The sequence below is a fragment of the Sorex araneus genome, chromosome X, assembly GCF_027595985.1.
Source record: "Sorex araneus isolate mSorAra2 chromosome X, mSorAra2.pri, whole genome shotgun sequence".
Classification (NCBI taxonomy): Eukaryota; Metazoa; Chordata; class Mammalia; order Eulipotyphla; family Soricidae; genus Sorex; species Sorex araneus.
The window spans coordinates 166,095,787-166,118,251 of record NC_073313.1 but is presented as its reverse complement, the minus strand read 5'-3'; the positions used below and the strand labels follow the sequence as shown (position 1 = coordinate 166,118,251).

The 22,465-nt window shown below is 52.8% G+C and overlaps 1 protein-coding gene across 1 annotated transcript in view; it reads right to left on the bottom strand.

Annotated features, from left to right (window-relative positions):
• Positions 1-326: 326 nt before the first annotated feature.
• Positions 327-22,465, bottom strand: part of XPR1 (xenotropic and polytropic retrovirus receptor 1) — a 150,696-nt gene continuing 128,557 nt past the window's right edge. Inside the window, exons 12-15 of the mRNA XM_055123073.1 lie at positions 8,408-8,574; positions 4,297-4,442; positions 3,629-3,850; positions 327-1,716 (exon numbers count right to left, since the gene is read on the bottom strand). Coding sequence (XP_054979048.1) covers positions 1,656-1,716; positions 3,629-3,850; positions 4,297-4,442; positions 8,408-8,574 — 596 coding nt within the window. The 3' untranslated portion in view covers positions 327-1,655. The remainder of the gene's footprint in view (positions 1,717-3,628; positions 3,851-4,296; positions 4,443-8,407; positions 8,575-22,465) is intronic.

Sequence of the window (22,465 nt, the reverse complement as noted above, 5' to 3'; positions counted from 1 at the left end):
GATGCCGGGGATCGAACCCGGGGCAGCTGTGTGCCAGGCCAATGCCCTCCTTGCTGTACTATCACCGCCCCAACCGTATCGTATGTTTTTAAGACAAGTGATAACAGTGGTCCTTCCTTCTGCTTTTTTGTTTCTTTGTCCAAAATTAAGCTTAAAAAAAAAAAAAAAGGACAGAACAAAAATTTTACTTGCATTTCTCGGCTGCTGCTGACTTTGGGATTTTCTTTTCTGGGGGCGAGGGGGGGGGTCCGGGAAAGAATAAAACCCGCTTCCCTTTCTCCCTTAGTCCTTAAGTGACACAAATGCAACGCTGGCCATGCGCAGGAGAGAGGAGACCCCCTTCGGGTTTGCGGGTTTATTTGGATGAGGCAACACAGGAGAGGGACGAGGCCCGGGAGGAGGCGGATGGGGCCCCCTGCACCGACAGGGTGGGTGCTCTGAGACGCCTGGGAAACGCCCCTGTCCTCAGAGCGGGTGCTGAGGGCAGGGCCGGACAAGGGCTGCGTTATCCGAGTGACGTGCGTGGGCTCCCAACGCCCGTTTCCCCAGAAAGACTGTCCTGGAGCGAATTCTGGCCAAAGGAACCGAAACACCCATCTGGTGGTGGGCCGTCTCCGCTTGGGCGTGCAGTTCCTTCTCGGGAGCTGGCCGAGGCCCGTCTTTAGGGGGCAGTCCAGCCCCGGGCCCACGGGCCCTCTTGAACCGTCGGCCGACCGAGCGTGTGCAGGGTCCGAGACCTTCTGAGACGTGCCGAGACCTTCCACGCGGGAGCAGCTGAGAACGTCGGTAATGCAAGTTTTGCTTAAAATTAAAAAGGAGGAGGAGAAACGTGGGCCTGGTACAAAAGGCATCTCGGGGAGGGGGGGGGGCCGGGGGAGGCGCAGCGTGGAGGGGACTGGCCCTCAGGACCCCCGTGCTGGCCTGCTTGCCTGTCCTCTTCCTCGGTGCTCCTCTGACGCTTAACTTCCATAAATAATGAGGAAAACTCTATGTAACAAATACACCACATTTCAATGCCCCCCTCCCGCCACCCCCCTGAGCCCCGCCCCCGGGCCCCCCAGCCTCCCCGCCCCAATAAGAAAAAGTTCCATCAAATTAAAAAGTAGCTTCCTGAATGGAGGTGTTGCTCTAAGATGCGCTTTCCCTGCAAGTATGACCAGTGCTTTTTTTTTTCTTTTTTTTTTTTTTGCGTTGGGTATGAAGGAAAGAAAAAAAAAAACTCAAAACAATTCTCCACTGTAACCGACCAGAAACAAACAGACAAAAAAAAAAAAAAAAACCAAAACAAAAAAACAAACAAAAAAAAACCCAAAGAAAACCATCAATGTCCGGTTTCAACCAGTCAAAACCGGGCCGGGTGGCAGCCAGCCCAGCGGGCAGGGCGTGAGCCTGTGTGTCCTCGTGTGGGAACGATGCCACAGAGACTCGGTTCTGACCCTGAAAAACGTCCCCGGGTGGGCCGACAGGAGGGAGGGGTTTTGCTTTAAAAAATAGAAAAGGAAAAAGTTTCCACCAGAAGGGAAGCGGAGACGCCCGGGGGGCCCCCGGGTCCGACCAGAGGGGTCCCGGGCGCGGTGGAAGGTGCCGGAGGTCGCGCTGGTCGAGGGAGGGTCGTCGGGCGGGGGCCGGCGGGCTGTGGCGGGGGTCTCGGGCTCTCAAGTGTTGGCCTCGTCGTCTGTGTCTTCGATCAGGACCTTCGTGTCGCGAGCCTTGGACCTAGGGCGCAAACGCCTGGACGTTAGGAAGCGTGCAAGCCCCCCCCCCCCCCGCGACCCCATGGGGTCCCGGGCCAGGCGGCTGCAGCCACAGAGCAGCCCCCCGGAGCCCACCCAGCGCCTTGTCCAGCAACGGGCCTGACCACTGCGGCAGGCCATCGGGGCGCCTGTGGACAGGGGCGAGGGAGGGGTCGGCCCTAACTCGGGGTCCCCTGGGTGGGTGCGTGCTCCAGCCAGGACCCTCCCAGGGGCTCTGCGTGCCCCAGCCACCAACCCGGGGTGGGCACCCACCACAGGGCCCGGCTGAGCCGACCGCGTGCCAACAGCGCCCTCTGCTGGCGGCAGGCGAGGATGGACTTGCAACTGGTGCTAGGGGCACCCGGGTGGCTGCCCCGCCCCACCCCACCCCTCCCCACAGCGCCTCTCCCTGCTGGCAGAGCACCAGGCCGGCTGGGGTTTTTCCCACTGGCCCCCAGACTCCTTTCCCTGCCTGTTTTCTTTCTTTCTGCTATGGCCTGTGTTTATCTGTTTGCTGCGTTTGTCCAGCTTGGCCCTGCCTTGCTTCTCACGACTTTTCCTGCACAGAATCTCCAAACTCAGGGGTCGAAGCCATAGCACGGCGGGGAGGGCGTTGGCCCTGCATCCCATAGGGTCCCCCGAGCACCGCCAGGAGTGATTCCTGAGTGCAGAGCCAGGAGTCAGCCCTGAGCATCGCCGGGTGGGACCCAAAGAGGAAAAAAAAGAGTGGAAAACAAACAGCATCCGTTATTTTGTTCCTCCTCTCCCTGTCGCATGCCCAGAACGGCCCGCCGTTTTCTGGTCCTCAGTTTCTCGCTGTAGATACGGATGTGCCCGGGGCTGCCAGGACACACGGACATTCTCTCCTGATGCCACTGTGGGAGACATCTTCCTCTCGACATGCGAGTCTGCTCCCAGCACTCCCTCGTGACCCTCCCCTGCCCGTCTGTCTCTGTGGGGCCTCCCTCCCGTGGCCCGCACTCGGGTCCAAGTTCCAAAGGAGCGCCCGGGTCTTGGGAACACAGAACTCAGGGGCTGAGCCCGCTGCTGAGGCGCATGCCTGCCACCTAGGACATGCCTGGTCTACATCCGGCGGCCACACGTGTCATCCTCGTCAGTCACCCTCTGAGGAGCGACAGGTCACTCAGAAATACGCATTTTTTTTTTCTTTTTGGGTCCCACCCGGCGATGCTCAGGGCTGACTCCTGGCTCTGCACTCAGGAATCACTCCTGGCGGTGCTCGGGGAACCATGTGGGATGCTGGGAATCGAACCCGGGTCGGCCGCGTGCCAGGCAAACACCCTCCCTGCTGTGCTATGGCTCCGGCCCCAGAAATACGAATTTCTGACAATAAAGAGAGCAAAGGAAGCAACGTGGCCATGGCCCCACGGGCGGCAGGTAGCAGGTTCAGAGTTCCTACAGTTTCTAACTTGAAATGTATTCATTTTCACTGAATATATTTTTTTTCCCCCTGGGGGGCCACCCCTGGCTACGCTCAGGTAATCGCTCCCGCTGCTGCTCGGGGGCCCCTATGGGATGCCGGGGATGGAACCTGGGTAGGCTGCAGGCCAGGCCAGGCCAGCGCCCTCCCCGCTGTGGTATGGTTCTAGAAGCTCCTGGAAACTCTTGGTGTGCGAAACGTTCTAAAGAGTTGGGTTAGTCCTGCGCGAAATGTCTCCAGCATAACCTTACGCCCAACGGGCAGGCGTCACTGCACCGGGACAACCTCATGAAATGCAGTTCACAGGGCACTGCACGCAGGAAATGGCTGACGCTGGGGTGGGTGCCCAGGGGCGGGACATCAACACCTTTATCCGCTGCGTGCTGAGAGCTCTTTGGCGTAACCGTGCCCCCCCTCAGCCCTCCCCTGCCCCGCTGCCGAGAGCCTCACGCACAGGGAAGCCAGGCGCGGGCGCCGCAGGGAGATGCTCTGGTTGTACTTCCAGGCCCGGTTCTTCTGGCGGTTCCGGACGCCGTCCTCCTGGTCCATCATCTGCTCGAGCAGCGTCTGGTCGTCCGCGTTGAGCGGGGCCACAGAGATGTCGCGCACGGCACGGAACTCGCCGCAGTTATTCAGGTGCTCATTCTCCAGCCGGAAGAAGTTCCACACGAAGCGCCTTCGTGGGGGTGGGGGCGGGGTGGGGAAGGGAGAGAGAGCCGGTCACCCCTCACCCCTGCACATGCCCAGGGCCAAGGGCGGGAAGGCTGAGGAAATGGTCACTGGGCCCCTGGAGGGTCTTGCAGGCGGCGGAAGTTTGGACTCTCAGTGAACCCTAATGAGGAGAGCAGGAAGGCGCTCACCCAGGAATGATGGGAGCTGGGAGGGAAGCTCAATGGGCAGCGCCCCCTCCCCCATGTGACGCCAGGTCTCGGGGCAGGGTGGGGGGCGGGGGATGAGTGGAGAAGAGAAGGGGGCGGGGCCAGGGCTTCGAGTGTGGCCTAACAAGCTCATCATCAGCCCTTCTGGCTTCTCGGCACCCCCCCCACCCCGTTCTGGGCGAGTAACTGCTGCCTGCTTGGGCTCCCGGCAGCTTCTGCGCGCGTGGGCTCGCCGGCCACGTACCGGAAAACCTCCAGGGGTGCGAAGACGGTGGCGACGATGTCTCCGGAGTGAGGCAGCACAGTCGTGGTCGTGGAGGTGACCGAGATCTGGATGGTCCAGGCGAAGCGCAGGATCACGTCCTCCAGGATGGCACAGTAGTAGTAGGCCTGGGGGGGGGGAGGGGGCGTCGGACAGGCCCTGGTCATGCCTCGGGCCGGGGTCCCACCTGCTGGGGCTGGGCCCACGCAGGCCCCACACGCAAGAGAAGCCCTGACCCAGTGCTCCCTAAGGCCCCTATCGTGGTGCTCCCTAAGGCCCTGTCCTAGTGCTCCCTAACCCCATCCTAGTGCTCCCTAACCCCCCATCCTAGTGCTCCTTAAGGCCCTGTCCTAGTGCTTCCTAAGGCCCCACTGTGATGCTCCCTAAGGCCCCGTCCTGATGCTCCAGCCCAAGAGAGTTTTGCTCTCAGGAGCGGGCTGAGGCCCCCACACTGTGCTTGGAGGCCCAGGGGTCGGTCCTGTGGTGTGGGGCCGACCGGGGCAGGTGGGTGGACATGGCTCGAGGCTGCAGGTCTGCTGAAACCCTGTGGGGCTAGGAACCGCCCGAGGCCTACAAAAGCACCCCCAGCAGTGCTCAGGGCAGCTCCAGGGCTCTGCCCTGCAGCGTCCAGAGGGCCGAGTGGGGTCCACTCACGGCACAGGCCCTGCACACTGACCTGCACTCTCTGCCCCTGGTTGTTCTATTTTTTGCTTTTGGGTCCCACGTGGTGATTCTCAGGGCTCATACCTGGCTCTGCACTCAGGACTCACTCCTGGCGGTGCTCGGGGGACCTTAGGGGATGCCAGGGATCGAACCCAGGTGAGCCGCATGCCAGGCCAACGCCCTCCCTGCTGTGCTCTCGCTCCAGCCCCAAGGGCGGTTTTATTTTGCATTTTGATATCGGTAGGTGAGATCTGGCTGGGAGTCCACCAACCTGGCAGCATTTCAGAACTGTTCCATTTCTACATGGGGGAAGGCAGCAGTCAATGAATTCTTCCAGGTGCGACTGGATTATCTATTATTTAGGAGTCCGGCTGCGGCCAAGACACAAAAATCTTAGGCACATCAAGTACCAACAGAGCAGATCAATCTGTTTATTACTAAGCTCCGGGATAAAGAGCTCTTTACACTGATGTGTTGAGCGGCCGGACCAGCTTATGGACAGTAGAGCTGTCAGGTACTAAAGCATTAATGTCAATTCTGTTTTTAAAAATTTTAACGAAGAAGGCATTCGGCATTCTCTTATTCCTAGAGACATTTCTAGTTAGGATTTGTAAATGGTTTCTCCTATTATTTTTATTGCTAAATAACATGTATGTGCACGTTATAAATATACTTGTGTACACATATATGCTATTGGTCAAGCTGAAGCATTATCTATTACCTACTGACTGCTTCTGGTCATTGACAAAAGTCTTTATTTATTTTTTTGCTTTTTGGGTCACACCTGACGATGCTCAGGGGTTACTCCTGGCTCTGCACTCAGGAATCACTCCTGGCGGTGCTCAGGGGACCACATGGGATGCTGGGAATCGAACCCAGGTTGGCCTAGTGCAAGGCAAACGCCCTCCCTACTGTTCTATTGCTCCAGCCCCCAACAAAGATCTTTAAAACACACTAACATTCCTTAAAACATTCCTTCTCGATCTTTCCTCCTGCACCCTGCAGGTTCCGAGGAAATGACGGTTTCTGGATAAACTGGACCCTGACATTCCTGAATAAATCTGTGTTCAGTAAATTTGTCATGAGGTTGAGGTAAGACCTGCAAGTTTGGGGCTGGAGTGATAGCACAGCGGGGAGGGCGTTGGCCTTGCACCCAGCCAACCCGGGTTCGATCCCCGGCATCCCATAGGGCCCCCAAACACTGCCAGGAGTGATTCCTGAGTGCATGAGCCAGGAGTCAGCCCTGAGCATAGCCGGGTGTGACCCAAAAAGCAAAATAAAATAAAATAAAATAAAATAAAAAAGAAACAACAACTAATGAGATTCAGAAAGCTCCTGTGTACCCTAAGATGCACCTTAAAATGCTATTATTACTTGCCAAGAAGTTGTAGGCATAGCTGCCAAACTGTAGGTATAGCTGCCAAACTTGAAATTATTGGAAAAATCCAGTGAGGGGGGGAAAATATATATATATATATATGTGTGTGTGTGTGTGTGTGTGTGTGTGTGTGTATATACTGCATATATTTAAAACATACAGCCTGGAGAATTTTATTTTATGTGGAGACACTTGTTAGAAAATTATCAAAGTCACTCTCCCACCCATTGCATTATCTTTGAAATTTTTGCTAAAGAGATCAATATAAATAAATGCCTCTGATACATTAAAAAAATAAAAAAGGAACGCTCTTCTTACTTGTGAAGCAGTGCGATCAAAGAACACCCCCTCCGGGCCTTCGCCTGCCTCTCAGAAGTTACCCACATCCACTGTCCTGTCATTCCCGACGGTCACACCTGAATGCAGCCCTGTCTATGCACAACCAATCCTAACACACACTTGTCAAGTTGCACGTGAAGGTCTGGTGAGGCTGGAGAGGACATCAGCGACCCAATCTGCATGCTCCCCTTCATCAAAGAGTTTTAGGGAGGGACCCAGAGATGACCCAGCGTGACAGCCTCGCTCGGTAAGGGGAATGAACTGCAGTCTGCTCCTAACATTGAGGAGCAAGCCACAGAGGGCTGAGACTAGACACTGAGACTAGTTACATGCAGTTACTTGGTTAACTGCATCTGTTCAGGATGTAGCTTACAGGCAGCCCAAGGAACCCAGCTCACTGTCGATTTTCCTTCAGCATCTCAGTCAAGATACCCTTGATGCTGAAGAAATGTGTGCATTCTATGTCCCATAGTAAGTCTTTTTGGGTCACACCCAAATTTTTTTTTTTTTTTTTTTTTTTTTTTTTGCTTTTTGGGTCACACCTGGCTATGCACAGGGGTTACTCCTGGCTCTGCACTCAGGAATTACTCCTGGTGGTGCTCAGGGGACCATATGGGATGCTGGGAATCGAACTCGGGTCGGCCGCGTGCAAGGCAAACGCCCTACCCGCTGTGCTATCGCTCCAGCCCCACACCCAAATTTTTTTAAACTCAATCCCCTGTGTCTATTCATGCACACACTGCTCAAATCTTAAAATCATTCTTTTGCTTTGTTTTTGTTGTGGGGCCCCACCCACTGGAGCTCAGGGCTTATTCCTGTCTCTGCACTCAGGGGTCACTGCTGAAAATCCCCAATTAATGCTTAAGGAATGATCTGCGTCTGCAGACGGGAACAGGCACTTCACTTTTGCAGAAGTGAGCTGAGGTCAGTGGAGGACGTCACCCTGATCCACCTGACTTTTGCATCCATCCCACAGACACAGTGACGGGACCGAACGCGTGCAGAGAGAGGGTAACACAGGGACAGAACAGAGAAGCAAACAGAAACAAGGGCTGCTCAGAGAAGTGACGTTTCTCAAACTTTTTTGTGGTTTGTTTGGGAGGGTCCCACGTGGCTTCCAGCTCTGAGCTGGCTCCTGGCAGTGCTCAGGGACCCCCGCTCTCCCAGCCCCCCATGACTCCTGCCTTCGATTCAAAGGGGGAGCGGGAGTCTACACACGGCAGACAAGGAAGGGCGCACTCAGAAAGAAACCATAAGTCATAAATCAGAATAACGTCTTATTCTTCTGCTGCTGTCACAATGTACTGCTCTTGGTTTACTTGCAGTTACTTGGTTAACTGCATCTGTTAAGGATGCAGTTTACGGGCAGCCTAGAGAACCCGGATTGTGTGTGTGTGTGTGTGTGTGTGTGTGTGTGTGTGTGTGTGTGTGTGTGTGTGTGTGTGTGAAATGAAACAGAACTGATATAAAGAAATAGAGAGAAATGCGAGGGGAGAGACAGAGACACAAATGCAAGAGAGAATCCAAGGCTTTTCTCCCTAGCACTGTAGGGATAGAGTCAACGCTTGGAGAAACACTTATAATGGTGATTATTTTCTAATCATAGGAATTGGCTCAGGTGGGATTTGTTAACAAGCCTGGGGGTCTAGCTGAGGCTGTCACTGTGTTTTTGGGCTGGATTTTGTTTTAAGCCGGCAGGCTCTGGGTACCTACTTTTTGGGGGTACACAATCTCCTCCCGGAGAAAGGTATTTTCTCCGGCGTTCTTGTCAAAGAGGCCCCAGTCCATCTTCAGGTCCCAGATGAGGGTGTAGCAGGAGCTGATGATGCAGAAGACAATCCACAGGTAGAAGAACACGGTGGTGTCTGCGTGGTCTTGCTCTGGTGGGGGAGGAGGGTCAGGAAGAGAGAACATTACTGCTTTGGGGGAGGCCTTTTCTCCAAACCGTCTCCTGAGGGGCCCCGGAGGGGTGGTGAGACAGCGCAGGGGGCTGGGGTGCAAGCCTGCGTCGTGCACCTTCATCAGGCCCCGAGTTGGGTCCTGGGTCTCTCCCAGCACCCCAGCCCATCTCCCCGGCACCTCCAGCGTGGCCCGGGGGCTTCCGGGACGGGTCTGCAGTGCCGGATTCCCAAAAAAAAAAAAAGGATTTTGCACATAGCTTCGTAATTGAAGATTTTTTTTTTCCCCTTTTAGGTCCCACTCGGCGATGCTCAGGGCTGACTCCCAGCTCTGCACTCAGGGATCACTCCTGGTGGGGATTGGGGGACCCTATGGGATGCTGGGATTCGAACCCGGGTCGGCCACGTGCAAGGCAAACGCCCTCCTCTGCTGTACTATGGCTCTGGCCCTCGTAATCAAAGATTGTGTCTTGTTTTGGAGCCGCACCCGGCAGTGCTAGTGGTGGACTCCTGGCGCTGTGCTCCAGGCTCACTCCTGGTGTAGCTCAGGGGACTGTACAGGGTGCTGGGGACTGAACCCAGATTGGCGCACTCAAGCTTAAACAAATTTCCCCCAGCAAGATCATGTCTAACAAATGGTGACTAATTCTGAGTCTCCTGAGATTCCAAATGGTGACCACTTATTAAATACTTAATATGTGTGCAAGTGTGTATCTGGACTTTGCGAGGGCCAATGCTGAATGCATGGACACACACCTAATTGCAGGTGAGCGCGTGGACACAAGAGACGTCATTTTAATTTTTAGCCATCAGGTGGCAGCTGAGAGTCAAAGATGAGGGGAAAAACCAGCCATCCAAACCCTGAAAAACCACTAAAAAAAGATGTGTTGCTTTGGGTTGTTTTTGCTTTAAAAACATTCCCTTCATACACGGAGGTTTTGTCAATACTTATTGTGAAGACAATCTGACCGCTTCAGTCCGAGATAAAAATGCCAAAAGCAACAGACTGATGAGGGTTTTACCCTTATGCACACATTTTCAAAAGTGTTAGGAAACAAAATGTGGGACGTTAGCTTTGTCTAGAGGCCCCAGACACAGGCCAATGCTGAGAAACTGTCACTGTTACTGTCACTGTCATCCCGTTGCTCATCGATTTGTTTGAGCGGGCGCACCAGTAACGTCTCTCATTGAGAGACTTTTTTGTTACTGTTTTTGGCATATCCAATACGCATGGGTAGCTTGCCAGGCTCTCCGGAGAGAGGGGCAAAGGAATTGAACTTGGGTCGGCCGCGTGAAAGGCAAACGCCCAACCGCTGTGCTATCGCTTCAGCCCGCTGACTGCTGAGAAACATTTTCCATAAAATTGCTTCTGGCTTTATGTGGGCTTTGTAAAGTGCATTAAAAGGAAGTAATAAAAACGATTTTTCCAGGATAGTTAATACAAGTCAGCCTTACTTTTGCATACTCCTTCTTATGCTCACCAAGGAAATTCTTCGGGGGGGGGGGGGCGGAGTGATAGCACAGCGGGCAGGGCGTTTGCCTTGCACGCGGCTGACCCGGGTTCGATTCCCAGTATCCCATTGTGTCCCCCGAGCACCGCCAGGAGTAATCCCTGAGTACAGAAGCCAGGAATAACCCCTGAGCATCACCGGGTGTGACCCAAAAAGCCAAAAAAAAAAAAAAAATCTTTTAGTAAATTGAGGAATCATTAGGGTTTTTTTTTCTTGGGGGGCAACGGTGGCCACACCTGGGGGTGCCCGGGGGAACGTGGGGTGCTGAGAGTGAAACCAGGTCTGCCTGCCTCCTGACCCCCCGTACCAGCTATGATGTGGGTGGCCCACATCATAATTAAAAAAAAAAATTCCGCCCCACTTCGCCGCGCCCGCAGCCCCAGTATGACTGAGGAGGACAAGGGAGCTGCTTTGGACACCAGCAGCCCGCCAGCAACCTGCAGTATGTGATTTGAGCGTTTCCGCCAGGCCCCCCGTGCGGGGCCCGGCATTTCTCTCTCTCTTTTTTTTTAATCTCTCTCTCTCCCTCTACCTCTCCTGGGCACAGCACAGCCTCCACCCCACTTCTCTGAGCACAAAATGGAGAGACGCACCCAAATGCGAGGCACGGCTGGCGGGAGATCGAGGGCGGGGAAGTACTGGTCTCCGCCCACTTCGGACACTTAAAGAGAGTGCAGCCACGTGGGCTTTCCCACTTCGCCGCGCCCGCAGCCCCAGTATGACTGAGGAGGACAAGGGAGCTGCTTTGGACACCAGCAGCCCGCCAGCAACCTGCACGCAGGGTCCACGGCTTTCTGAGTGCAAAATGGAGACGCTGAGCCAGCTGAAACAGGATGTGCGCACGGGAGACCCCAGGAGGGCGGGGGCGGTGACCCCCGCCCACCGCAGATAGATACTTAAACCCACCTCCCCCACTGTGCGTTCCTTTGGGCCGTGCTGTGGATCGAGCATGATGGAAGAACCCAAAAGTGCGCCCTTGGACTCCAAGCAGCGCACTGAACTAATTCCGGCACGGGATCGGAGACCCCACGGCGGGCTGCAAGAGTGGAAACCGGGAATTCCCTAATTCTTTTAACCTCTCTCTCTCAATCCCTTCCTCCCGAGCACAGCGCAGGGTCCACGTCTTTCTGAGTGCAAAATGGAGACGCCGAACCCCTCTCTCTAGGTTTCTCCATCTTATGAGCACCATAAAAGAGTAAAAGTTTATAGTGATGTTATTTCTGGTTGTACTTTCCCTGGACTTTATACAGAAACCCAAAACCGCGCGGCCGCTGCCGCAGCCGCACGACCTAATGTCATCTTAGTATCAGCAATATGTAATGGTTCCCTCTTAATGGGTCGGACTTTTGTGGGAGATCCTAACAATAGTAAGTCTTTTGCTGAAATATTGAAGGCAATCAAAGTGGTAGCCATCTCTCTAGACTGAACTAAACTATATCCCCACGCCGGCTGAGAAGAAATATCCTTCTTTCTCGGGAAGAAACATGGCGTGGTGTCAAACATAGTGTGATGTCCATTAAGCAAACAGACCTGGTGGCGTGGGAATGGGATATAAGGGGAAAAATTATGTACATGGAACAGCGGGACGCTGGTGGAATCTCGAGCCGGAGCCGATACCAGCACAAGACCTTCGGTTCCAGAAACTGCTTGCAGACACTCTACTAGACTATCAACAAAGCCAGAGCCCCACGCCGGCTGATGACGGGAAATAACCATCCTCTTCGGTTTTTTTCCCTTTGTCAGACAGCGTGGCGATTACTAAACAGGCGTGAACTCGGTGGCGCGGGGCAAGGGGGAAAAAGAAAAGTTATGTAACAAACAGCGGGACTTAATATCTCTATATTCTTAGCAATGGAGAACTATCAAATGCTTCCTTGGCAATAGGGCTGTCTTTTTCTTTTTGGGGGGAAACCCCAGCAACGGTAGTGAGTTGTGTGTTGAAACATGGAATGTAATCGAGATAAAGCGTAAACGAAGTTAAACTTATCACGTACAAGGTTGGGGACTGGGGAGGTGGGAGGGGGCGGCTGATATACTGGGGGGGTTGGTGATGGAAGATGGGCACTGGTGAAGGGAAGGGTGTTTGAGTATTGTATAACTGACATAATCCTGAGAACTATGTAACCCTCCACTTGGTGATTCAATAAAAAAAATTTAAAAAATAAAATAAAATAAAATAAAATATTGGAATTCTAACTTAAAAAAAAATTCCTCTGGATGTGGCAGAATTGTGTTTTAGAACTATGGACGCGGTTCTGAATCATGAGGAACGAAAGGTATAAAAATGTTTAATTAGGGGCTGGAGCAATAGCACAGCAGGGAGGGCGTTTGCCTTGCATGTGGCCAACCCGGGTTCGATTCCCAGCATCCCACAGGGTCCCCTGAGCACCGCCAGGAGTAATTCCTGAGTGCAGAGCCAGGAGTAACCCCTGTGGATCGCTGGGTGTGACCCCCCGCCAAAAAAAGCAAAAAAACACCCAAAAAACAAAAAACAAAAAACGTTTAATTAAAAGAGTTTAAAACTAAGGCCAGAGTGGGGAGGTCAGCTCAAGAGGCAAAACACACGGGGTGAGAAGTGCCGTGGGGAGGGTGCCTGCCTCCTGCAGGCAGCCCACCGGGTTCCATCCCCGGCATCCCGTAGGGTCCCCTGAGCAGGGCTAGGAGGGATGCCTGAGCACAGAGCCTGGAGACAGCCCCAAGCATCGCCGGGGGTGGCCCGAAACCTGACCAAAAGAAAGATGAAACATCCCTGCTAATTTCCCAGAGGCAAAGGCTGCGTCACACGTCCATAACTGGCCTTGTTAAGATAATCCGAGTGTTTTCGCAAGCATGCCGAGAGCACCCGAGGGCACTCGAGTGTTCAGTCTTTGGAGGCTCTTTAGAAATCGCAATCTACTAAGAGTGAGAAACAGCCCCAGTGCTCGAGATGCACCTGGGCTCGAGATGGTGCCGAAACAAAAGAGTTATGAGAACCGAGATGCTCCCCGCGGTGGGAACGGGCATGCGAGTTATTTCCAGGAGGATAAATAAATCGTGTCACGGAAGTCAGGCAGATGGAGCCGAGGCTTCAGGAAAGACGACGGGAAAGCTCCGGGGGGCGGGGACGTGCCAAGGGCTCCGGAGAAGCCACGGACGACGTGGCCAAGAAGACGTGAAGGGCCGGGGGTGCACGAAGCTGCAGAAGAAGAGGCAGGTCTCACCACCGAGAGCCCCTTAGGGCCAGATGGACTTCAGGAAAATGACCTCGGCTGCCCTCTCGATGACACCCGGGCGTTTGTCCTCTGTTAGCCTGTCCAATTCTCAGGCTCAGCCATCTGTGTCCATCTACGCCCTTCCACGTCCTGCCTGCCACCAACATGCCACGTTCCATACGTGTCAGCACGTCACACTTCAGCTTCTCTTGAACAGTGTGTGTGGGGTGTGTGTGTGCATTTCTACCTTTTTTCTTTTTTGGGTGACACTCAGTGGTTGGGGTCATTCCCGGATCTGCTCTCAGGAATCACTCCTGGCGGTGCTCGGGGGACCCTATGGGATGCCAGGGATCGAACCTGGGTCGGCTGCGTACAAGGCCAATGCCCTCCCCGCTCTCTCCATTTCTTTTTTAAGTGGGGGGCACAGCTGGTGGTGCTCAGGGGCGCCTGCCACTACTCAAGAACCAAACCACGTGGCGGCGAGTGCAGGACAGCAGGGAGGGCGGGTGCCTGGCACACGGTGGACCTGGGTTTGATCCCAGCCCCCCCATGGATTCCAAGGCCTGCCAGGAGTGGACCAGGGGTATGCCCTGAGCACCGCCAAGCGAGGCCCCAAACAGGCAGAATCAAACCACACCCTCTCACATGCGAAACGCCCCCTCCGTCTGCTGAGCTGCTGTTCGGATGCTCACGGAAGTCGTGTCCTAAAATACGATTCACAAGTGATTTTAGTGACAAGCCAGGCCTGGACAGAGATGGGTTTAACCAGAACAGACGACTGGTTAAAGACACTTTGGTACATCTATGCAAGTGGAATACTATACAGCTGTCAGAAAAGTGAAATCACAAAATCTGCACATCAGTGGATGGACATGGAGAGTATCATGCTAACATGAAATGAGTCAGAGAGAGAAATACACAAAGAATGACCGCACTCATTTGTGGAATATAAAGTCACATAATAGGCGACTAATACCTAAGGACAGTAGACATAAGGGCCAGGAGGGTGGCTCCAGGGCTTGGAAGCCGTCCTCACGTGCTGGGGGAAAGGCAGCTGGGATGGAGACGGGAGCACTGAGTGAATGATGCTTGGAGGGCTCGCTCGGGATGGGAGATGCGTGCTGAAAGTAGACTATGGACCAAACATGACGACCGCTTGGTACCTGTATTGCAAACCATAACACCAAAAAGGAGAGAAAGAGGGAATGCGCCTGCCACAGAGGTGGGGGGGTGGGGGTGGCGGGAGGGATACTGGGATCACTGATGGTGGAGAATGGGCACTGGTGGAGGGATGGGTGCTCGACCACTGTATGACTGGAATGTAATCACGAAAGTTTGTAAGTCTGTAACTGTATCTCAGGGTGATTCATTAAAAATAAGAAAGAAAAATAAACAGAAATGGCTTTAAATCATTGCCACAAAAATTATTCCTCATCTAATTTCACTGAATATTTCATTTTAATGGGGTTAGATATTTATCCACGTCACTGAACGATTCCAATGATCAACTTAAAGGTGGAATTACCTATCTGCTCATTACCCAGGTTTAGCTGGAATTGTTCTGACCTACCCATGGATTTCATTTTCCTGACATACAGAATCTAGCTGAGGGATTTTGTTCAAGCATTAGCCATCCTGGTCACATTAAAAAAAGAAAAAAAATCCTGTAAGTCATTTAATGAGGTTTGCAAAGAACAAGGAAAAACTAGCAACTTAATCAAATCCACACTCTTAGCATTTCAAAACACTATCAACGTATACAGACAAGCAATTGTAGCTGTTATCGGCAAGTCTTGTAATAAGTGCTTATTAAGTGCCAGGAACTTGGTCTATTATTTCATTCAACACGTCACTCTGCTGGCGAGTAAAAGAAACAAGGAGAGAGTTGTAGCTACACGAGCAGGATGACACAGGTGAGTATTTCTCAAGGGAGAATAGCCAGTATCAAGTCTTATTACTGGAAGTTGATTATATTTTTCTTTTTGGGTCACACCCAGCGATGCACAGGGGTCACTCCTGGCTCTACTACACTCGGGAATTACCCCTGGCGGTGCTCAGGGGACCCTATGGGATATTGGGAATCAAACCCAGGTTGGCCGCGTGCAAGGCAAACGCCCTCCCCACTGTGCTATCAGTGCAGCTCCTGGAAGTTGATTTTCTATCCCAATTATGGAAGAAATAGAGACAGTGGGGACAGGAGGGATAGCACAGCGGGAAGGGCATTTGCCTTGCAGGCGGCTGATCCGGGTTCGATCCCTGGCATCCCATCGGGTCTCCCGAGCACTGCCAGAAGTGACTCCTGAGTGCAGAGCCAGGGGTCAGCCATGAAGCCCTGAGCATTGCCAAATGAGGCACCCTCATCATTCCTGCCAAAAAACAAAACAAAAGAACCAAAAAAAAAAAGTGGGGGAGTAAACTAAAAAGCGTTAATTCTGAAATTAAACTAACGTGCTTTTCTTTTTTTCCTTTTTCTCTTTGGGTCACACCTGGTGATACACAGGGGTTACTCCAGGCTCTGCACTCAGGAGTTACTTCTGGCGGTGCTCAGGGGACCCTATAAGATGCTGGGAATCGAACCCGGGTTGGTCTCGTGCAAGGCAAACGCCCTCCCCGCTGTGCTATTGCTCCAGCCCCTAACGTGCTCATTTTCTCGGATTAAAAAAAAAAAATCTTCCTTCTTCTAACACTAATTTTATTTCTATTTTTGGATTTTGAGTCACACCCAGCGATGCCCAGGGCTTCCTCATGGCTCTGCGCTCAGGTTCCCCTCCTGGCAGTGCTCGGGGGACCCTACGGGAAGCTGGGGCGAACCCGGGTCAGCCGAGTGCCAGGCCTGCCCCTTGCCCTCTGTACCATCTCTCAGCCTCCCTCTCTGAGTTTTTCTAGGTTTCAAATACAAGTCTGACCCTTGGGAGCAAAAGTCCTTCAGAGGCACATGGACCTCCTGCCACCCTGAGTCCCAGTCATTTTGGTGACAGGAACGTACGTGAGGGCATTCAGGGACTGTAAGGAGACATTTAAAGGGAATATACTCCGCCCCTTTCGCAGAGCCCGGCCAGCTACCGAGAGGATCCCGCCCGCGCGGCAGAGCCTGGCAAGCTCCCTGTGGCGTATTCGAGATGCCAAACACAGTCACAAAGAGTCTCACCATGAAGACATTACTGGTGCCCACTCGAGCAAATCGATGAACAACGGGACAACAGAACATGGGGACCAGAGCGAGAGCACAGCGGGGAGGGCGTTTGGCTTGCATGCGGCCAACCCGGGTTCGATTCCTCCGCCCCTCTCGGAGAGCCCAGCAAGCTACGGAGAGGATCCTGCCTGCACGGCAGAGCCTGGCAAGCTCCCCGTGGCGTATTCGAGATGTTAAACACAGTCACAACAAGCCTCACCATGGAGACGTGACTGGCGCCCGCTCGAGCAAATCGATGAGCAATGGGATGACAGTGACACTGATACAGTGATTCTGTTAACAGTTCTGGTGCCTCTCGTGGATCTCTTCAAACGAAGCCTGGGAGGTACCAACCCCCCTGCGCTGTGCTGTGGCTTCTTTTTTAATTATTCCCCGTATCTGACTTCCCCATCTCCCATCTGAGTGCTCTGCCCTGGAATCACTGCTTCATTGGTATTCGGGGGATTGGGCAGAGAGATATTATCACCCAGGGCAAGCTTAATTCTCTCCTGGGTGACGCTGGCAGCCCCCTTTAGTGACGAGCCGAGCCGCAGACAATGGGGTCATTGAGATTCTTCCCCAAGCTTCTGTCTATCTCGCACCTGGCACCTCGGAAGCATAATTTGAACTGGGTTAATATTTTATGGCGCTGCTGAGTCGCAATCGAAAGCTCGAGTCCTGGGTTTGGAACCCACGTCCCGGAGAGGAAGCCCCGGGTCAAAGAATATAGCTGCAGTGCTAAGAGAGAAAGCGGGGGTCAGACGGACAGCACAGCGGGAGGGCGTTGGCCTGGCACACAGACGACCCAGGTTCGATCCCCGGCATCCCCTAGGGTCCCCCGAGCACCGCCAGGAGTGATTCCTGAGTGCAGAGCCAGGAGTCAGCCCTGAGCATTGCTGGGTGGGACCCACAAAGAAAAAAAAAAGGGTATGTGTGTGTAGGGGCTGGGGGTGAGAGGGGAGAACTAGACCCCAAGAACTTTCGCAGTCGATGCCACTGTGTCACTTCCTCTGAACGGAAAACAGGGCTCCATCCAACTCTGGTTGAACATCACAGAGACGTCTCAGCTCTGGCGAACACAGTGCAGAAGCTGAGAATGCAGAATCCTTCCTGGTGTGCGGGAAATAACGGTTAGAGAAAATGAGAGGGGCCGCGAGGGAAGAGGCCGAATTATCGGAAGACCCGCCTCTACCTTTGGCTCTGACGGGATTATCGGAATTGCGTTTTCCCAGTGACGAATCCGTGCGTGTGTGTCTAGCTCTTAATTACAGGAAAGGAGACCGTGTGGGCGAAGGAACAGTTCCCAACAGGACAGTGAGATTTTGCGGATGAGACGGGGGGACAATGATGAGATGTTTCCTGGATGAAGCATTTGCAGGGATGTTTCACAAGCCCCAGTTTTCATCGTTTTGTGACGGGTGGAACTCTGATTTTTATTTTTTGGTGGGGGCCACCACACCCAGCGGTGCTCAGGGCTGACTCCTGGCTCTGCATTCAGGGCTGACTCCTGGTGGTGCTCGGGGGAACTGTAAGGGGTGCTAGGGATCGAACCCGGGTCAGCTGCAGGCAAGGCAAACACCCCACCTGCTGTGCTGCAGCTCTGACCCCAACACTTGAAAGATAAGGGATAACACACATTGCACTTGATCTCTGGAAACACTTCCTAGCCCTAAAGTCTTCAGTTTGAAAGAAAAAACATGGAGTAGGGGCTGGAGCGATAGCACAGCGGGGAGGGTGTTTGCCTTGCATGTGGCCAACCCGGGTTCGATTCCAAGCATTTCATATAGTTCCCCGAGCACCATCAGGAGTGATTCCTGAGTGCAGAGCCATGAGTGACCCTTGAGCATTGCAGGGTGGGACACAAAAAGCAAAACAAAAGACCAAAAAAACAAAAAAAAAACCACCAAAAAACATGGAGTAATGGTTTGTATAAGACACTGGTGTAGGGGCTGGAGAGATAGCACAGCGGGTAGGGCGTTTGCCTTGCACGCGGCCGACCCAGGTTCAAATCCCAGCATCCCATATGGTCCCCTGAGCACGGCCAGGGGTAATTCCTGAGTGCAGAGCCAGGAGTAACCCGTGTGCATCGCCAGGTGTGACCCAAAAAGCAAAAAAAAAAAAAAAAAAAAAAAAAAAGACACTGGTGTTGGGGCTGGAGCAATAGCACAGCGGGGAGGGTGTTTGCCTTGCACGCGGCCAACCCGGGTTCAAGTCTCAACATCCCATAGGATCCCCCAGCACCGCCAGGACTGATTCCTGAGTGCAGAGCTAGGAGTTAACCCCTGAGCATCGTCGGGTGGGACCCAAAAAGCAACAAATAAATAAATAAATAAATAAAAGACACTGGTGTTGGTACATTTGGCCAGTGGGTGGTTCGTGGAGTGGATCCCTGGGGGAAGAGGAGGAGGGTCAGGACCTCCTCATGGGTGGGGGGGAGGTGGTGAGGGCTGGGACCCTTGTGGGGTGGGGGGGAGGGGGTCAGGGTTGGACCCCTGTGGGTGGGAGGTGGTGAGGGTTGGAACCCCTCTCCTCTGGGGTGCTTCCTGCTCCTTCTATCCGCCCCTTCTTGGGTCTGGTCCTTAACTGTCACCAAGACCCCTGATCTTCCTTTCTTCCGTTTTGCGGTTGGCTTTTATTTCTTTTCTTTTCTTTTTGGGTCCCACCCGGCGATGCTCAGGGCTGACTCCTGGCTCTGCACTCAGGAATCACTCCTGGCAGTGCTCGGGGGACCCTATGGGATGCCAGGGATCGAACCAGGGTCGGCTGCGTGCCAGGCAAACGCCCTCCCTGCTGTGCTATCGCTCCATCCCCAGCTTTTATTCCTTTAGTTTGCTCCTGAGCCACACGCGGAGATGCTCAGGGCTTATTCGTGGCAGGACTTGGGGGACCAGACCTGGTATGGGGGGGCTGAGCCTGGGTCACGTGTGGCTGTGGCTCTCTCCCCTCTCCTGCCCCACTGGATCACATGTTCGTGACTTCTGCTCTGTTCTAATTGCGTGACTCCTCTCACATTAGAACTGCTTTAAAAATCCAATCTTCCTCTGATGAAAAACCCCACCTTGCTTCCCTTTTTAAGTGGATGTAATTTTTCACTTGTGATTTTGATTTAAAAGATTTTGCAGCTCAAAAAGTACAATCGAAACAACATCTGCACATGTATGTTTATCGCAGCACTGTTTACAATAGCCAGAATCTGGAAAAAACCCGAATGCCCCAGAACGGATGACTGGTTGAGGAAACTTTGGTACATCTATACAATGGAATACTATGCAGCTGTTAGAAAAAAGGAGGTCAAGAATTTTGTAGTTAAGTGGATGGGCATGAAAAGTTTCATGCTGAGTGAAATGAGTCAGGAAGAGAGAGACAGACATAGAAAGATTGCACTCATCTATGGTATATAGAATAACAGAGTGGGAGACTATCACCCAAGAACTGTAGAAATAAGTACCAGGAGGTTGACTCCATGGCTTCGAGTCTGGCCTCACGTTCCGGGGAAAGGTCAACTCAGAGAAGCGATCACCAACTACATTGTAGTCGAAGGCCATGTGGGGGAAGGGAGTTGCGGGCTGAATGAGGGCTAGAGACTGAGCACAGCGGCCACTGAACACCTTTATTGCAAACCACAACAGCTAATTAGAGAGAGAGAACAGAAGGGAATGCCTTGCCACAGTGGCAGGGTGGGGTGGGGGGGAGATGGGATTGGGGAGGGTGGGAGGGACACTGGGTTTACGGGTGGTGGAGAATGGGCACTGGTGAAGGGATGGGTTCCCGAACTTTGTATGAGGGAAGTATAAACACAAAAGTGTATAAATTTGTAACTGTACCCTCACGGTGATTCTCTAATTAAAAATAAATAAAATAAAAAAAAATAGAATAAATAAATACAAGTTTGATGACATAGTAAAAAAAAAAAAAAAAGATTTTGCAGCTCAACGAAGAATAATAAAGCTCCTACTTCTGAGGCAGGACACCTGAAGCTTTACTCCACCCTGACGTTGTTTCAAAAGTTCAAGCATCCTTAGATTTCTTTGTAAAGCGACTGTGGGACCCCTCATTCTATTTCAGTAACTACAGGAAACTGTGTCTCCGTAAGAGGGAGCAGAAATGTAATTTCATCTCCGGCAGAATGATGTTATTGAGTTATCTGACTGACGCGGGTGGGGAAGGGCAGAAGCCGTCGTGGATAATCACCGACGAGATAATTTTGTGGCAGGGGAACCGGCAAAGAGAAACTGTCCAAATAGGAAATTGAATCCAAACGCAGTTTAATAATGATTACCAAGATGACTTAATCACTCGGCGACCTTGGTGATTAGATCTGTCCCGTCGATTTCATTCAAACATTTACAAAACGCCTGCGTTACGGCAAAGATGTGCTAGAGACAGCCACGCACATGGCAGAGGTGGGTGTCCACACACATATGTGCACACGCATGTCTGTGATCGGTCTCCTGGCACCTGCTGAACCCCAGGGACGTTCCCCATCCCTTTGAGAGCTGGCAGTTCACCATTCAGATTCTCCTCTGCCTTCTTCCTTCCATCTTGCTCGTTTCTCATTTCCCAGGAATGAACTGTTGGCTTTCTCGGGCCTGATTATTTCTGATTTGACTCTGTCTTAGGGTTTCACGTGCGCTGTATTCACACTTTGTTATTTGTTTGTGTTTTTAAAAATAACGTAGGAGGGGCTGGAGCGATAGCACAGCGGGTAGGGTGTTTGCCTTGCACGTGGCCGACCTGGGTTCGATTCCTCCGTCCCTCCCGGAGAGCCCGGCAAGCTACCAGTGTGGAGTATTCGATATGCCAGAAACAGTCACAAGTCTCATCATGGAGACGTGACTGGTGCCCGCTTGAGCAAATTGGTGAACAACGGGATGACAGAGCAACAGTGCTACTGTCCTCCTGGGCCCTTCTCGATCTTACCTTCCCTCTGCCCCACACATGATTATGGGTGATTCTAGCCACTGACCGGTCCCTCTAGCCCGTTTTCCCTGGCTCTAGGTCCATCCATTTATATCACATTTCTTTTTTTTTTTTTTGCCTTTTGGGTCCCACCCAGCGATGCTCAGGGCTGACTCCTGGCTCTGCACTCAGGAATCACTCCTGGAGGTGCTCAGGGGACACTATGGGATGCTGGGAATTGAACCCAGGTTGGCTGTGTGCAAGGCAAATGCCCTCCCCGCTGTGCTATCGCTCCAGCCCCTGGGGTCACACCTGTGATGCTCAGGGGTCACTCCTGGCTCTGCATTCAGGGATCTCTCTTGGCAGTGCCCTGGGGACCCTATGGGATGCCTGGGATTGAACACCGGTCGGCCATGTGCAAGGTCAATGCCTTCCCTGCTATGCTATTGCTCCTGGCCCCCGCCCCCCCCGCCACTTAACAGTTTTTAAAGTAACAAATTCCTAGCAGAGACTCAAGACCTCCTAAGTGCCTAATCATTTTTTCTTTTCTTTGTATTTTTATGCTGAAAATACCTAAACACGGCCACTTTTCAGCAATTATTTTAGTGTAAAACGGTAGATGGTCAAAGGCAAACCTTTGAAACTCTACTGTCAAGCAGCAACTGTTGTTCAATCCCCCTCCAGTTAGACGGAGCAATTTCCAACGCCTTTCAAACATCCCTGAGACTCTCCCAACTGTCGTGCAGTGAAGTGGCACTACTGAAAGAGAAAGGTCTTGTGCTTGAGACGCAAGACCCTGACGAACACACACCAGTGAAGTGAGCAAAGGCCAGGCACGCGCTCAGGGGGCAAACTCACCATCTGCTACTACTACGGGGCAGTCCCTGGTGGAAAAACCGGTGACTCAAGACAAACAAATGCTGTCTGGGTAGAAACAGGTGCTATTTGTTCCCATGACAAGAAAAATTCAGGGCAGGCGTGATAGCACAGCGGGGAGGGCGTTAAACCTGCACACAAGCGGAACCGGGTTCGATCCCCGGCATCCCCATAAGGTCCCCCCAGCCCCGCCAGGAGTGATCCCTGAGTGCAGAGCCGGGAGT